The following is an 18,578-nucleotide window of genomic DNA, read 5'->3' on the forward strand; positions in this document are numbered from 1 at the left end:
GGGAAATACAAACTCCAACTCAAACTATATGAGCAATATGATATTTATACCACAGCGCCGTTGAGCTCTCGATTCTGATTGGTCAAACGGTGTAGATTAATTTAGTGCGGCCGAATTCTGATACGTTTTCATTTCTAATAAACGAGTAAAAACTCGCTCCTGTAGGGACTTGAATGGCAGACCCCACGATGTCAGGCACGTCTAATAATAAAATTATCGAACAAATAAAAATGTCTAATTATCGATATAGACGTTTATTTAACATTTACTTAACATGTCGAGCTGTGTTTTTTTCTCTTATTATATTAAAAAAAGAGAAGAAAAAAAAACGATAGGCGGGTGAGGGAACGATTATAACGTGACGTATACTAGGATGATTTACTAGGAGCCATCTCATTTCACGGACATTCTGCAACTACAAATGAACTACAAATGAATAATAAAGTGTGTCGTTCATTAATGGATACAAATAATAAGAATCGTTGGCAAAACTGCTGTGGTATAAGAGGAATAAAACACTTCAGGATGTGCTGATACAGGAAAACAATCAACTTCCGGGTAGTGACCATATCTCCGCTTCAACACACCACCAATTCACTGATTATTTTTCCATAATAGCACAACACAGAGTGTTTTATTGCTTGCATAATAGGTACATATCCATGTCCTGAACCCTATCCTTAAGCTCAGGGCTGAACCTGTGGTGGTCCAGCCAGTTATTTCATTCATTATTTTGATTTATATGGCCTAGAATGCCATATTAGGCCGAATGTGTGAAAAAATCATGATGTACATCTGCTTCACTGTGCATTCATAGCAAATATGAGAACTAGTCTAGCGCATCAGACGTAGTAGCTATCACAAAAATACACTTTAATCAAGGGTGGACAAATCAGTATTCTGAGCACCCAGGACAAGCAGATTTAATGTCCGGGCTATTCGTTTGTTTTGTAGTTGCCTGGTGGACAAGTATGTTTAACAACAAGTAAAAAAAAAAAAAACCCTACTCCTTATTGACGTTCTCAAAAAAAAGTGTATTTGTTATGTAAGTTTAAAGACAAACACGTTTCACGATGCTTTAACTCTCGCGAGTGCTTCCGAATCTCACCACCTGCCGCACTACACACATCGGTCGAGGCGATCTGGCTGACGGTAGAACGGTTTCGTCTAAGCGGCTCGATTAGCATGTGCTCCTGTTTACTACGCGCAGTCACTTTGCGGTTAAAGACGTCGACAAAAAAGAAACATCCTAGACCTTGAGGAGAAAACAATGCAGCTCATAGCCAGAATGCTGGCCAAAGACTTCCTGACTTCTTGTCTTGGTCGCAACATTCTTCTAGACATTTTCTAGTACAGGATAGTGATTTCCTTTAGTCAAAATGAATGCATTTAATTGGCTAGCTAGCTCAGCATACATTGTAAGATTATCTTAGCTATGACTTTTTAGCTTAGTCAGTTTCAAGGCAACCAAAACACGGGACTGGGAGCTCTCACTTTCTAATGGATTTATGATTTGTCCACCCCTGTTTAGCGCACATTCTTCACTGTTAGAGCTCATGTTTGGATTTCTTATAGTGGATAAGACCCAAGTGTGCTTATTTGTATCCTCTTGGTATTGGTATCTTATCTATGTAGTGGCGCATGCATGTATTATGTACTGTTTTTTTGCATGGCATGCATGCATGTAAACTGCTTATGAGCAAAGTGACTGTTCTGTTTGCCAAACAAACCAAACCAGACCAAAAAACAAACAAACAAACAAACAAAAAAACCAAACAGGTAAGTTCTGGTGTGCCTTAGAGAGTTAGGCAATGAACCCTATTGAATTCAGACTCTCAGGGGGGAATAAATAAAGCAGAAAAGGCTGAAAAGTGAACCATCCAATTACAATATCCTTTCCCAATCAGTGTCCTTGCATTATTCCACTGTGTACATTCTTCTAAAGATATAGAAATAAAAATTTGGATCTCCACCTTGCCCTATTTTCTGGCTAGCTCATGGAGCAGGCAGGGAGGGGTTGAGAAGTGATGAGCTGGAATATGATACGATCTCGAAATGCTGCCCGGTTCAATGCTTCTCACTCAGTGGGCTTCGTATTCTCTCATTCTCCCAGATTCTGTAGTTTGTTTCCATTCCCTTTATCTACTTTTCTTTCTCACTATTTTTATTTTAATTTTTTTCCTGTGATGTGCAGCTGTTTTCAAAACCATTTCAGTGTTGAGTTCTCTCTCCCACAGGGCCTGTGGCTGGTACAGCTTTTGAATGTCTTTTCAGAGATTGTTAACAATGAACGGCGTAACAAGTTGCAAATGATCTTGGGGGAAAATACGAGCTTCGTTACGAGACACTCAGATACAGGCTGCTTCCCATTTTTTCGGCCGTTCAGGAAACAGGGCTAGGGACAGCTGGAGAGACTTTCAGTATGTTTACACTGCCTTCTCACTGAAATATATTTGCAATTTTCTTGGTAACTGAACTATATTGGCTCTCCCACACAAAACGTGACTTTGTGTGTCAAGAGAACCCTCCATGGTTCCACTTGGTTATTCCTGGTCAGATTTTTTTTTTTTTTTTTTTTTTTTAAAGGGTCTGTGTGGGCCTTTCATATTCAATAGGGTTCATACCTGCTCTGCTGAGACACACAGAGAGATTAGGTTGAAAGCTTTGCTCGCATTTGTCTCTTTTCAATGCACAAAACATAGAGCTTCTGCTAGTTGGAGGGATGAGGGATTTGATTATGCTCACAGAGATGCAGTTGGTATTGTTCTCTAAAGGGTTTCCCGTGGGGTAGAACTCTCTGTTTTGTGCTTTGAGACCTGGGAAAAGTACATGCAAATAAATGTTTGAGTGAGAAGGCAGAGTAACAGCATGAAACAAACCCACAATAATGTGAGTCAAAATAAACCCATTGCCTGTAATAACTCAACATTAGCATCTGCCATCACCCGGAGCTGAAGCAATAGCAACCATAATGCCATTTTGTTGCACACCAAACAAAATAGACTCAATTTGCATTATTTTACAGTTCCTAGAATTAACTAAGGTATCCAATGTCCTATTCATTGTTCCAAAGGTGGATGTATTGGATCATTATAATTATATAATTTTGTACAATTTGGATATAAACGAACTGTGGCAAGAAACCTTTGTTTTCATACAAAGGTAGCACAGGGTAATAGCTAATCTCGTGTAATTTGGCTCACATGTGTTTGTTTCAGGCTTTGTAGTAAAGCGTATAGTGAGCATCACAGTGTCTCTAGCTGTCCCGACCTGTAGGAACGTTATATACTTTCCCGCTTGTTTATGTTTGTCTTCCAGAGGGAAATGAAGTGCTCGAGGGCACTGATTTTCTTAATGAGGACAATTTTTTCAACAAGGAGGCAGACATGACTTCCATGGCCCAGAGGGATCTGAGCCATCCCAGGAGAGAAAGCGAATCACGAAGCCTGTACAGTAATCGTTCTTCTACCACAGTTCCCTCACTGTCCCCACACAAGACCAGCATCCCTGTTAGGCCACGACCCGTTCCATCAAGTGTACAGGAGACAGCTGACCTGGCACTCGCAATCAGCCAACAGTGGCGGGAGGATGTGTCAGCCATGCGACAAGAGCTGGCCGAGCTCAGACGAGATCTGTGCACAGAGCTTCGAGCCTTTAACAGCAACTTTTCCACTTTTGCACAACGCTACAACACCTGGTCTCCAAACTGGGCAAAGGGAAGCCACCGTGGTTCTGGTCACGCCTCTGTCAGTACCCAGGCTGGGAGCAAGACTTTGGTGCGACAGAACACAGCAGATGCAGCAGTGAACTGCCCTTCACCCATTGATCCAAATGTTTTATCCATGCACCCCCCAGAACCAGAGCCTTTGGATAAAAATGTCCTGCATGTCTCAACTTCCACACCTTTATTCCAAACAGACCCAAATTCACAGTTGGTAGAGCTTGATGATCCAACCTATGCCAACTTGACTCCTCCAGAACCTGTGGACCTGTCATTGCTAAGCTGGCCTGAACTGGATCCCGATCCTATGACCCCTCCTGATCCTCCAGAACCAGAACTACCTTTAGACCTTAGGTATTTTTCAAAAGTTTCAACTTCTAAAAGGGTGGACTCGATTGTACTAGATTTTACAAACCTAGAAACTGTCAACCTGGCAAACTTGTACTGGCCAAAATTGGATCCAGACAATATTAGTCCACCAGATTCATCATCACCTCAAGAGTCTCTTGATCCTTTAGAAGAAGCGGAACCATGTCCACCATCTTCAGGTCTTCATGTAGCAACTGAGCAGCAGCAGCATCCAACTCGAGGTTCTGTAAGCCCGATTGTGCTGCTAGAGCCAACTGAAGAAATCTCAGATCACAACATAGAAGAATATACAGTTGTGGAACCAGGTGACTGTCTTGTGTTGAGTCCATTGACGCCAGAATCAATGGATCTTAACGACTTGAAATGGCCAAGTTTAGAATCCTTGGATCCCGGCTTGCCTAGTCCAGGGTTTGCAGATCTTCCAGACCCTCCAACCCCAGAAACAACTGACTATGATGAACCTGCTGACCATGCAGCTGAAGAACCACCTTTCCCAGAACTACTGGACACCATTTTCTTACAGCCAGCAACTCCAGAACCAGTAGATTTAGATGTGTCAAACCCTCTGAGTCCAGAACCGATGTCTCCAGCACTTCAGAGTTCATCAACCTTTGAGCCAGAGCCTCATCCTGTTGTTTTGTGGTCAAAGAGAGAAACTATGGATGTGAATCAGTCAGACTCCCCAAGTACAGAACCTTTAAGTATAAGAACTTTGAGCTGGTCAGAAATGGATCCTGAAATTATTAGCCCATCAGAACCAACCTACATGGAATCAAGTGTTGCCTACTTGACTCAATTGTCCCCTCTTGAGAGTGCTTCAGTGACACTTCCTGAACCTTTTTCTCAACAACTAGATGACCAGTACCATGAAGAGTCAGATGACCAAGTCACAGAGTACCCACTCAAACCAGATGCCCTTGACTCCGCTACGATTGACCTCCTAGAGTCTGAGGCAATCTTCTCGGCCATCCTGTGTTCGGTGGAACCAGATGATCCTGAATTTGAGACTCTGACTATGGAAGAGGAGCTGGAAATAGTGGATCCAGGTAACAGTTCCACTGCAACTATAGACCCTGCGACTGTGCACCCATTTAACTTGTCCCTTCTAGAACTTCAGGCGGCCTTAGATGTATCTAAGAGAGAAACAACCGATAACGGATCACCAAGAGGAACCATGGCCAGCAGACCATCTCCGTCTTGCAGAGATTTCCTTTGGATTAGATGGCAACGAAGGTTACGGGGACGAATGCCCATGTCTAGGAGTGCCAGTATGGAGATCTACCACAAGAAATACTCCAATAACTCAGAGATGTCTTATATGTCTCTGTCTATTTGAGTAACTTGAAGCCACACATGGTGCATCACAGGATTTCTAAAAAAAAATCAGAGGACGAAGAAAAAGAGTGTGTGGTAATGTTTACAGGTTTGTCTGTTCTTTGTGAGGGCACAAGTGGGTGAATGGAAGACAGAATGAAAAGAGGAGAGACTGAGTTAGCCAAGAAGCCATTAGGGAGGTTTTAGGCTATAAGTGATCCTTTATTCAGAGCTGATGAGCCCCAATGAGAGGTCGTAGCTAAAAGCAGCTTGATGCTCGCACACACATTGCATTAGTGTCCCTGAGGCACTTATTTAACACTGAGCAGCAATGACTCATCCATGAACCAAAGTCTCAATTCCACTAAAAACTGCTTCTCTACATTACTTTACAGTCTGCTTGGTTTGGCCATTCCTTCCGGAAAAATGGATTTTAGTAGATACTGCATTGTCTGTGGACAGGAGGTTCCCGGTGAGAAATTCTCTAGAGTTTCGTTGAGAGCTTCTTTATTAGAGACATTTTTTGGTGTTGAAACATTGACTCATGCTGCAGAAATGGAATGTAAAAAAAAAAAAAAAAAAACCTATCGTCCAAATGGGTTTTAAAAAAGGATGAGAACTGAACATTGACCAAAGACTGCTCAAGGGATCTCTTTGATATATTTTGTGGGGTTTGTTCATCCTTTCCTCTGAATGTGGACTAATGGTGGTTACTTTGAGATTTAACAGAAATCAGACTGATTTAAAAAAAACAACAACAAACAAACGTATGAAATGACGTTCCAGGTAATTCAAATTACAAGTCTTCAAAACCAAAGCCTTGCTGTAAAACAAGCAAGTGGATTTAGTACTGTGAAACTTTTGAAGACACATTGGGTTGAACAGCCGCAGTTTGCACAGTTAGATGTGACATTTTGAATGCATTCTGTACTTTATTGTTCCATACAGACACATACGAGTACACAATCAAACGTATATACTGTACATACATGGGATGAATAATACTGAAAAGGTGATTGAATCCTGCTCCATAGATTACCATTTTTTTATATATAGATATTCCTTGATTTATTGTGAATATACAGTTGAATGTATACTGTGTTTTTTTTTGTTTTTTTTCCTGCAATGACCGAAGTAATATATAACGGTAATCATTAGGTATGCAAAGAGGAAACATTGAATTTTACATCAAAGTAATTCCCACCAATTTGTCTTATTCATGCTGGAATGTAAAATAGGGCCATTGAGGTCAGGTCCAATGGGCGAAGTGTTAAAACGCTGCACCTTTAATAGGATGAAAAGAAGAAAAACACGGTCGATAACCATAAGTAATATGGAAAGTGGGTCGTGTTGCTTGTGGTAGAATTTCACCTACGTGTATTTTTCTGTTCAGATCGAAATCTAGTTAGTAGAGGTGTAACGTTCGATCTAAAAGGCGTAAAAAGATTCAAACAAATCTGGAATCATAAATCGATTATTACTGATTATAAGTATATTGATATTTAAAAAAGACAGACAATTAAGGTGTAAAAGATTCATAATTTTTTTTTTTTTTAAAAAGTGATGTATAAATAATTTACCAGGCTAGCAAGGTGATTTGCCTGTAGCTCTGATACTTAAAATTTTCCTTCTCAGTACCCTTAAATATAACAAAAATGAATTAGTTTTAGTAATATTTTTGGTATATTTAAGTGCATTTGGCTTAAAGAAATTCACCTTAAAAATTTTGAGGTAATTCGTTTCCTCACATTTTTTGAGTTAAATGAACTGTCCGGTTTTACAGTGTAGGTCTTAACAGTAGGTCGACCCCATATTCCGAACGGAGCACGCTAAAACAAATCATATCGTACCGTATTGTAGCAGATTCAGTCGTATCATCAAATATCGTTGCATTGAGAATCTAAACCGTATCGTATTTTGTTGAAGCCTGAGGTTTACACCCCTACTAGTTAGGTAGTTCAATTATTCTGAAATTCCTCAATGGTTCACATGGATGTATTGTTCGGTTTGAGTGTTTGGAGTATTTGTAGGCCAGGAAGGATGCATATTTGCTTTTTGTTAGTTAGCCAGCCACCTAACTAACAATGAAAATATGTGTTTGCAGTGAGAGAGAGAGAGAGCGGAGCAAAAAACCCGGAAAGTTTTTATGTTTTTTTTTTTTTTTTTTTTTTTTTTTACCCCTCCTAAATTAAAAATGATCCCATAAAGATTTGAGGAAAAATATTTGTCAAATATTTATATCTGTCAAAATAAATAGTTCGGTTTAGTAAAATTCCGAAAATGATATAGATTAAAAATGCGGTTCAAATATATTCATGAATGAATTAAATGACCCAAATTACAACAAAGTAAATGATCAATTTAAGGAAAAAAAAAAAAAAAACCACTATTAGTGAATAAACTAAAGGAAATGGATTAGTCATAAATGCGCAGATAGGAAATGGACTCAACGACAGTCCTGATAGCGCCATTCCTCACTTGACACCGCTTAATGTTTCCCCTTTGCTGCGACTCTTGATTTTTCTGGCAAGTAATAAAAAGTGGGTTAAACGCACACAGTTAGACTGAACCCACCGGTGCTGTGAAGTACAGTAAAACACTGTACAGTAGCATTAAAAAAAAGAACAAAAAAGAACAAAAAGAGAAAAATATTATTGCTTGCTCATTGCTCCAGAACACCATAGTGAATATTAACACGTTTCATAAGGCAGGAAGTATCAGACTGAGCTGTACGGGTATTTTATCGCATGGAAATTTAGAAAGTGTATATTTTTAAATAACTGAGAGACTATTTTGTTGTAGTTGCATATCCAGATGTTATACCGTATTTTCCCAGACAATAAGACACTTTGAAATATAAGATGTCAGCCTGACATGTTAGTGGTTGGGTTTGATTCGATTTCATGCAAGTCTCCTAACTTTTCATATGAATTAAGTAGCAGAAATTGTTATGGGTGTTAGCTGAGTAATGTGAATTACATTACGTTACATAAATATGCAGTACCAGATGTACACTTGAGCTCAGCATTTGAGTGTTACTCAAGGGCCCAAGAGCACACAGTTCCTGGATATAAAGTCTCAACTTTCCGATCAGTAACGCGGAGCCTTCTCACTAAACCACCAATCACCATTTAGCGCCTAACGGTAACTGAGCTGATCTGCAAAGAAAAGAAGAAGGCCGTCCGTCCCACCCAGAGTTAAAGGCCAGTTCTTCTGGACTCCTAGAAGAGCTGGGAGTTGCGCCAGCAGGGTGTAAGATCTATTGTAGCCTCGTTTGAACAAAAATGCCCGCTACGTTCAAGTTTACAAACGACCTAAAAAGTAACAGTTGTACCATGGGACATAGTTTGAACTTAGCCTTTAGTTAGGTGCAACATTCGCCTGGACGCTACCCGATTCCTGGCCACAGATGGTTCGAAGTCGTGATATGCCAATGACAAAGCGAATACTTTAACGCTTGCGCTACTTGGAAACCATTCACCGACGTTTCAGTCTTATAACCGTCCTAGCTTCCCAGCATCCCACACTGGTTTGATATCTACAGTAGTTCCATCCTAAGATACAGCCATACACGAGGCTCAGTATACCACATTCTTTTTTGGTATATTACAGATTTTCTCCTGTTCATTTTCTTCCCAATTTGCTCACCTGCCAATTCCAACCCAGCTCGCCTAGCATACAATATCCACCAGGCGATGGTGAAGGCTAACACATGTTTCCTCAAGCCAAACGGCTGAAGCCAGAAAGCCAGTCTTCTTTTCCCAGCCACGAATGGCTCACGATCTCCTAACGAGAGGGCAAACAAATTTGTTGCACACCTCGGGAGTCCAGAATGTCACAGTGTTGCAGTGAAACTTTCATTATTATCCGGATACGCTTAATATAAACGCTGACATGCTTACTGAAGATGAATAGCGTTTAGCTCATCATTAGTATATCGGTAAGATTATTTCATAGCTGCACATCTCTCAGCCATGAAAAGAACTTGGTTTCGTTTAGTTTTCATGTCAACAACATTATAGGACACCTAGGCTTAGCCAAGGTAAGGTTCGGTAGCCGTGTTAAATTACCACAAATGGAGTGTTTGTAAGTAAGATGTCAGTAAGAACGTAAGTATTCGAATTCATGAGAGCACTGTTGCTAGGTAACTAGGCAAACCTAGGCTGACCGACTCCTTGCTATTATTTTACTTGAAATAATCCAAATGATTTAGCCAGCTAGCATGTAGCCATTAATTCGTTGAAGTGGACAATGTTGAGGTAAAATTGACAGAAATATCATTGTTTTCCTGACATTGTGTGATACAGTTGTGGGGGGAAATAATCTGCAATTAAAATAACAACATAATAGCATCAAGTTTCTCATAAATTTCAGGAAGTTTCACTTTTTGAAAAGTCAGGACTTCTGCAATATTTGTGCGTTCGTATATATCTTTTCAGTGAACACGTGATCCCATCTGAATGTAGCAACACTACCATATCTTCTGGAGTAGCATCCCTACTGTAAAAAACTTCTTTTTTTTTTTAAACAAAAAATAGGAATATATTTCTGGGTTATTGCAAAATTTACAGACACACGCCGTTTCGCAAATCCTGCTAGAGGCCCCAAAAAAAAAGTGTCTTATCGTCTGGAAAGTCAGGTATACGTTGGACTTGCCATTAGACTTTTCTCTGATGCTAATACTCGTGAATGGTGTCTTCTGACTTTATTTATTGATTTATTTTAATACTGTCAATGCTGTCCAATCACTGTGAGCTTCGGAATGATTTCAGCATCAGCACCAGAGTTTTGTCTTAGCAAATGATCTTAACTTTTTTTTCCTTCTTCTTCTTATGTGTGTGTGTGTGTGTGTGTTCACAAAAATCTGCCTCTCTAAATTTCCTTTCTGTAGTCGCATCACTGAGACACAATGGCTAACGGGTCGAGCGCTCCGATTAACTTCATATATTTATTTGTATCCTCATCGCTAGCACTTTTCCATTCATTTGATAGATTCTTAGAGCTCATTCTAAATGTATTCGAAACTATCTGAATGCTACGAATCGAAATGCATAATAAAAAGCACTTCCGTTGTGCTGGAGCGTACTTGTGGCTTTGTGTGATATGGGAATGGCCTATTTTTCCCAGGAATTTATTAAGCTGAGATCTGTACAGCCAGCTGAAGTGGTAAGTGAAGTCTCACGCCGAGCGGTCACATTTTCCGTCCGTTGCATTAATTGATTTGTTACGGCACCCCGTGGAGATTAGAACAGAATTCTCTCGTGACTGTTGGTGTACGTCCAAGAAACTCTGCGACGTCACGTTTTTTTTTTTTCTTCTTCTCCTTCTTTTTGGAATGGAATGCTTATTTTTGAAGTGTAATCTACTCATTATTATTTGATTTTCCAATTAAAACGAATCCCCGGGCTGGTGCGAGTTTGTTTCAGACTTGTTCCTGTTACTTTTCGAAAGCACGGCTGGAAGTCCTCAACTTTTATACTACAAAGAGACTCAATCTTTTGACCTTAAAAAAAAACTCACTTTCATGACTTACTAATAAGGTACAGTGTGATATTTAGCCCCTAGAATAAGATCAAAGGTAAAACGTTAGACTTATTGTTGGAGAGAACATGGCTGCAGCAGTTAATCCCTCAGGGATGAACTTAGCAGAAAAAAGCAGACCTTAGAATCCATCTTGCCCAGGTATAGTGAGAGTCCGTTGCTTTGTTATGACGTTATTGACGGGAGTATAAATTATTTAATTTTTTTTAAAAAACCAAAACAACAAAAAAACACCACCATTGTCTGCTCTGTCAGTTTCTGTCTTCAGGTTCCTTTCTGTGCTTTTCAAATTTAGAACGTTTACAGCTGAGATTGCTTTCCTGGTGAGTTCAGATCAACCTTCAGTTCCCCAAAGACCAGGATGTTGATTAACGGCCAAGTATTAATTCAGTATCTGAGACTTAAATCATTATTTCTGTGGGTAAAAGTTACACGTGCTTACGAACCCGCTTAAGTTGATCTTCTGTTTCGGACTATACGGGTGTTCGTGCCTCTGAGACGGGGATTTTCAACAGCACCTAGATCATCAAAGACAAGCATTTGCCTTTAAACCTGAAAAATAACCAGCGCTAGAAAATTCCAATCGAAGAAGGAAATAGACTTCTTTGCTGTCGAACGTAATACGATGTATCCTAAAAGCCAGGCTAATACAAAACTGGTTAGCACTGAAATAAACCTAATAGGACGCTTGTATATTGCTAATATATTGCTGCATGAATAGTCCTAGTTGTAAAGATTCACACGAATCACTGCAAATGTGCTTTGATTCAACAAAATGGCTTTCGGTCTCATTTTTCAGCAGAATATAAAATAGCACTTGATCCAGCTCATAATATTTATTTCGTATTTAAAGTTAAACGAGCCACAAGACTGAGGTCGTGAAAGTGTCATGTGTGCAAGTAATTGTTACAAAAGGCTGTTTATTTTACAACAAAGTCTTTCTTTTTTTCATGTCCATGGTTATTATGATACGTACACGTACTGTATATGGGTATGACGTAAAGTGTTTAATGATAGTAATTAGAGCCAGTATTGGTTGGATGGTCACTTTTCAGCAGTTTCATGTTTTGATTTGTTTCCATTCGTGAATGGGTCTGAAAATGTTTGGATGCTGGCATTGCTCGGTAGAATCTGAAATACTGTATAAGCATGGGGTGTGTCCTTTGCTCGCAGGAATCCAGTTCCGCCTTCCATCGTCGGGCAGTGTGGACAGACCCTGTCAGCAACCGCCAGGTAAAACCACGCCCACTTTATAATTCTCATAGCTGAGCTCGAAAATATTAGGTTTAACCAGTATCGTTTCAACCGTGGTACGTACACACGGCATGTTATTTCATCCACAGACGTCAAACTTGATTTTATTTTAGGCTAGAACATGGGAATACGAGAGACGAGATGTGAGTTTAGCGATGTTATGAAGGTTGAAGCACAACGTTGTAGCTACAGAGCAAACCTGTGCTGATACCAAAGCTATGAACTAGTCATCCATGGCTACCAAAAAAAAACCCCAAAAAAACAAAACTGTGTCATCTCTCGCTCCTGTAGGGACAAAAGTATTTTTCTTGCGCAGTTAACGAGGGTCCTACACTCCGATTGTGACTCACTTTGCTTACTATTTAAAGTACACTGCAATTACGTTCCTGTGCTTTACACCTATACAGCCGCAGTACATCAGATTTCCCAAGAGCTTATAATGCTGACTGCTGAAACATTCGGGGGGTTTTTTTTCTCTCCCTCAGAACATTTACACACAGCATTTTTAAGCACCGTTTTTTTAAAAAAAAAACAAAAAAAAAAACAAAGTCTTCAGTTTGAGGTTGTCTCATTTCGCAACTATGCAGGACAACTTCATTATTTCAGAGAAGGACGAACACTTCAAGCAATTTACTCAGTGTCACCTCTGTCACATTGAGAAAAGCTAGCCGCATCACCGAGCCGTCTCAGAAGTAATTTGTGATTAATGCTGTTACTAGCGCCGCCCTCTATAAACCGAGCTCATTATGATAAAAACAGCGTTGCTTCCATTTTAATGACTATTCCAGAGACAGGGACCTGATGGGTTAGCGTTATTAACTTGTGGAGGGGAGATCTGACAACACCACCACCAAACCCCCCACAGAAGCGACAATTTATCGATTCCTTCGAGCGCTAGAGCTTACAGCACTGTGAGATTAGAAAACAGCACTAGAATGCGAAATATCTCTCTGTTTTCTTCTTCCTCCTCCTCCTCCTCCTCGTCCTCCTCCTCTGCATTCAGAACTCTGAGTTCAGGATCATTTTACCAGTGGTATACACACACACATTCTGTCTTAAAGTTCCCCCATCCGTTCAGAAAAGACCTGCCTGGCTAGTGTTAGTTAGCATAAGAGATTTTAAACATTTATGAATATGACTAAGAAATCCTGTCAGGCTAGCTTATCTTAGCCAACTATCTAGTGTTGTAGCAGTACAAAGGTACAGTGTGTATATAAACATTTAGAAATACCAAGGATCTTCCTCAATCCTGTCAAGTTAGCGTAGCTTAGCCAGTTAGGTAGTGTTAGCACTAAACTAAATTTCTAAATAACAAAGATCTCGGAAATCCTGAAAGATTAGCTCACGTTAGCTAGATGGCTAGTGTTAGGATTGTGAACATTCATGGCTATGATTCAAATTCTTTCGGAAATCCTGTCAGGTTAGCTCATGTTAGCTAGATGGCTAATGTTATCAGTGAGGCATGTAAACGTTTATGAATAATTATAAAAATCCTTTCTGAAACCCCTTCAAGTTAGTTTGTCTTAGCCAGCTAGGTAGGTTTAACGGTAGAAGAATTATAACTACTTATAAATAACAAAGATCGTCTTGGAAATCTTGTCAGATTACTAACCATCTAGGTAGTGTTAGCAGTTTAAAAAACAATATATATATATATATATATACATATATATATATATATATATATATATATATATATATATATATATATATATATATATATATATATATATATAAACATTTATAAACTGCAAAGATCTTTTCAGAAATCCTGTCAGATTAGCTCATGTTGCTAGGATTGTAAATTGTGAATTATACTTGTAAATTTTATTAAAAGCCTTTTAGATCTTAGCAAGTTAGCTAGTGCTATCAATGATCATTGTGAACATTTATGAATATGATTAAAAATCCTCAAAAATTCTGTCAGGTTAGCGAAGCAAAGGTAGCTACTCTAAGCTACATAGTTACCCTAGCTACCCAGCTAGGTATCATTAGCAGTAATAAATAAGTAAATAAATAAATAATGGCCATTTATAAATAACAAAGATCTTCTCAAAAATCTTGTCAGGATAGTTTAGGTTAGCTTGGCTATTGTTATATTGTTATCTCAATTTACCCAGGTGGCTAGCATTAGCACCGAAGGTAATGTTAGCTAGTTGGATAACCGGGATTAGCATAAAGATTATGAGCATGAACAAATATAAGTGGAAAAATCCTTTCAGAATTTCTTTCATGTTAAAAAGCTTTTTAGCGATGGGCAACGTTTTTGTAAGTACCAAGTTGGGGGGCCTTTAAGATACTTAGCATTGAGCCTATTGAGCCTATATATTGTCTTTTCTGTCTAGTGTAGCTAGCTAGATTAGCCACCTGATTAGCAGTGTAAGGCATAAAACTTGAAACAACCTCTTAGAAATCCTGACACGTTAGCTCAGGTTAGCCAGCAGGCTAGCAGTGAAGACATATGACCTATATGAAAATCACCTCAGAAATCATCTCGTTTTTTTGAAATCCTGTCAGGTTAGCTCATGTTAGCTAGCGGGCTAGTGTTGTCAGTGAGTACTGTAAAAATGTATAAATATGAATGATAATCCTTTTAGAAATCCTGTCAGGTTAGCTCATGTTAGCTAGCGGGCTAGTGTTGTCAGTGAGTACTGTAAAAATGTATAAATATGAATGATAATCCTTTTAGAAATCCTGTCAGGTTAGCTCACGTTAGCTAGCGGGCTAGTGTTGTCAGTGAGTACTGTAAAAATGTATAAATATGAATGATAATCCTTTTAGAAATCCTGTCAGGTTAGCTCATGTTAGCTAGTGGGCTCGAATTAGCTATGAACATTTATGATAATAACTTAAAACTCCTCTCAGTAATGAAATCACGATGTTCGCTTGATGGTTAGTGTATATTACGAACATTTATTTTTTTTAAAAAAAATTTTAAATTAAAAATCCATTCAGATTCATGAACATCAGTCTCACTCACACACACACACACACACACTTCCATCACCTTTCGCTCTTCCCGCTGGCTCACTCTTTACCCTGACGCAGCTCTATTTTTATCTCTTGGGTCATGCCATCCATCTTGGTAGGCTATTTTGTCTGTGTCCCTAGTATTTTGTCTGTCCGGTCCCCCATCACTCACAGCGGCTCCATCCACGCTCAACGCCATGCCAACGCTGCCACTACCTGCCTTTATTACATGAGTTACGGTGCCATAAAAAGCAGCACCGCGTGTTTTAGGGCTGTCGGCACTGAGGTCACGGCAGAACTCACGCTTTATCAGGATGATTTTTCTGTCTGCCTCTCCTGTGCTTTTGCTCACTTGTTTTTTTTTTCTTCTCTCTCTCCCTCTCTCTCTCTCTCTCTCTTCATGGTCCTGAACATAGACAGATGTTTTTGTATTTATCTATATAAGACCTTTAATTTGATTAGTACAAGAGTGAGGCATGTTGCATTTATTTATTTTGCGGATATTTTTATCCAAGCGCCGAGCTGAGCTGTCGAGTGCCTGACAGTGGCTCTCGTGGGATTTGTTATGAGTGAAAGAACAATGCATATCATAGTAGTGTTATGCACATGTGTACAAATATACATTATGTACAGTATAGTATATTGACACAGAGGCGCTCGTTGTGTAGGAAAGATAATCCATTCTTAAAAGGTACAATAGTCGGTATTTTTCATTTCTTACTAGTACTTAGAATGTGAAAAATTATGTAGAAACGATAAAAAATAATAATAATAGTTTAAGCCACTGTCTACGAACAAGTCTATTACGTAGCTGTAAAACAAATCCACTTTGGATCCACGAACCTTCCTGGTCCGGAATACGCGTTCATATTTTGATATGATATCCAAATTTGACCTAATGCGCCTTTACGGTTCTCTCGCTTCTGAAATACGTCGACGGAACCGGACGTTTCCCATGAAAAGCCGCGGTTGTAAAATCCCTTTCAATCCGATGTTTAAATTTTAACTCCTGAACCGATTTAATATTCAGACGCATTTAAATATTAAGGAGAATATAATATTAGACTGCCACACCACAGAGTTAACATTAGCATTAATAAAGGGGTGGATGATTCCATCATTTTACCATAAAAATGAATGTTTCAGATTTTTTAAAAAATGTATTGTAAAGTTTAATATCACTGATATTTAGTATTTCAACAGATACTAGATGATAATAGATTTAATTGAACTGAAGAGTTGAATAGTATTTCACCTGCTCAGGATTCAGCCATGGGGGAGAAAAGCGACTTCATTAAGAGACTGAATTACTACTTACTTTTTGTTCACTGTCATATTTATACAGGAAATTGATATTATTTCATTAATCAGAGAATTTCACGTAAATCAGAGTTCGTTTGGGTGAAAAGTCTTGAATAAATCAATTCATTCATGAATTATTATGAATTATGAAGTATTTAAACAGTGGCCTAATGGAAATACATTAACCCTTGCATTATATATATATATATATATATATATATATATATATATATATATATATATATATATATATATATATATGTAATGATGGATGAAAATACTTGTATATACAGTAGGAGTGTACTGTATATCATTGAGTTTATATAATATATAAAGAGTAATAAGCAGGATGTACCGTAAGCACGTAAGTGTTCCTCTTAAACCGCAGCAAATCTGCCAGCGAGTATAATTTTGTATTATTTAAAGAACAACACACAGAAATTTTAATCCATGTATAGTTACATTTAATATTGTGGACCGTCCACGAGACGAGTTAGTTCCTGTTATCACTCACGTCATAGTATGGGATGTTTTCTTTTTCTTTTTTCGTTTTTTTTTTTCTTTTTGTTTTTCAGATGCATTCTAGATAGTCAGCTACTTCACGTTTTTAAAGTAAAACACAAAGTAGCTACAGAGATCATCCTAGTTTCCTAAGTAAGTAAGTAAGTCAATTTTATTTATATAGCACACGGTTAACACAGCAAAACTGACCGAAGTGCTGAACAGGGTAAGAAAAACGTAAAACAGAAAAACCAAAATAAAAACAGACAATAAACAATAGTAAAAATGAGATTAAAGCGCCCGGGAGAAGAGATACGCGTTCAGCCTCTTTTGAAAAACTGATAAGTGAGGGTGCGAGGCGGATGTCCGCTGGCAATTGATTCCATAAACGAGGGGCGGCGACTGTAAAAGCTCCACCCCTATTAGTTTTTAAATGGGATCGAGGGACATACAAATGAAACCTATCAGAAAATCGTAAAAATCTGCTAGATGAATGTGGTGTGAGAAGATCTTTGAGATAAGAAGGAGCTTGATCATTAAGAGTTTTAAAGACAAACAGCAGAATCTTAAACCGGATCCTAAACTGGACCGGGAGCCGATGGAGCGATGCTAAAATGGGGGTGACGTGATCATATTTTTTTGCCCTCGCTCAACAGCCTTGCAGCTGCATTCTGAACTGAGCAAGACATGACTGAGGGAGACCCGAGCACAATGAATTACACTAATCCATCACCTTCTCCGTATCTTGGAAAGACAGAACTGTTTTAAGTTTAAAACAACAGGAGCAGACTGATTTGGTCATCGTGGAGGACGAACGTTCCTCCTGCCATCGAATTTGTAAATAGATAATGAATGGGTGGGTCGTCATTAGCAAACAATCTGACGAGTGCTTCAAAACATTTCGAAATCACCGGTTTTACCCGTTGCTTTGTAGAGCATCCACCTTCCTGGAAGTGGGTGGAGTTTGAGGAACGCTTCCTCCATAATTATGACTATCTATGAATGAGTGACACGAGAAAAAAAACGCAAGATTTCAGATTCACACCAGGTGACCGTTAGAAGTGCAACATTCCGTAGCTTGTAGCTTTTTGAATACTGCAATATTATAATCACTTACATCTTCATGCTTACAGTCCTCTGGTACTGACACCACTTTATTCCATAGCACTGCCTGGGCCAGTTCCAGTTCTCTGGAAGCCTTCCGGGTTCCAGGCACAAGTGGAAAAACATTTGTTTGAAGGTAGTAACGCACACTTGTGGACTCATTTCATTAGTAGCAGATTGTGTGGGTCGTGCAACGCTGAAACCGCGGAAAGAAACCGGACAGGATCGACTCAGAAAAAAAAACGCCAGTGAAAGCCCGTGTGTCTCGGACATTCGATCTTACTTGTTTGCGTGCACAAATTATGATACACTAATACAAAATAGAACGTTTGTACTCACAACTATGTCTCTGTTTGTACATATCGCTGCACATTCGTTTAATTCTGTAAAGCATTTGTTTGTGGATAGTAAGATGCATTTAATGATAACGAGTCTTTATTGGTCACGTATACATTACAGCGCAGTGAAATTCCTTTCCTTCACATACCCCAGCATGCCAGGA

The 18,578-nt window shown here is 38.9% G+C and overlaps 1 protein-coding gene across 1 annotated transcript in view; it reads left to right on the top strand.

Annotated features, from left to right (window-relative positions):
- dlgap2a (discs, large (Drosophila) homolog-associated protein 2a) overlaps positions 1-18,578 on the top strand; it is a 172,375-nt gene that overhangs the window by 119,114 nt on the left and 34,683 nt on the right. Inside the window, exon 7 of the mRNA XM_053682452.1 lies at positions 12,119-12,178. Coding sequence (XP_053538427.1) covers positions 12,119-12,178 — 60 coding nt within the window. The remainder of the gene's footprint in view (positions 1-12,118; positions 12,179-18,578) is intronic.

This window comes from Ictalurus punctatus, chromosome 9, assembly GCF_001660625.3.
Source record: "Ictalurus punctatus breed USDA103 chromosome 9, Coco_2.0, whole genome shotgun sequence".
NCBI lineage: Eukaryota > Metazoa > Chordata > Actinopteri > Siluriformes > Ictaluridae > Ictalurus > Ictalurus punctatus.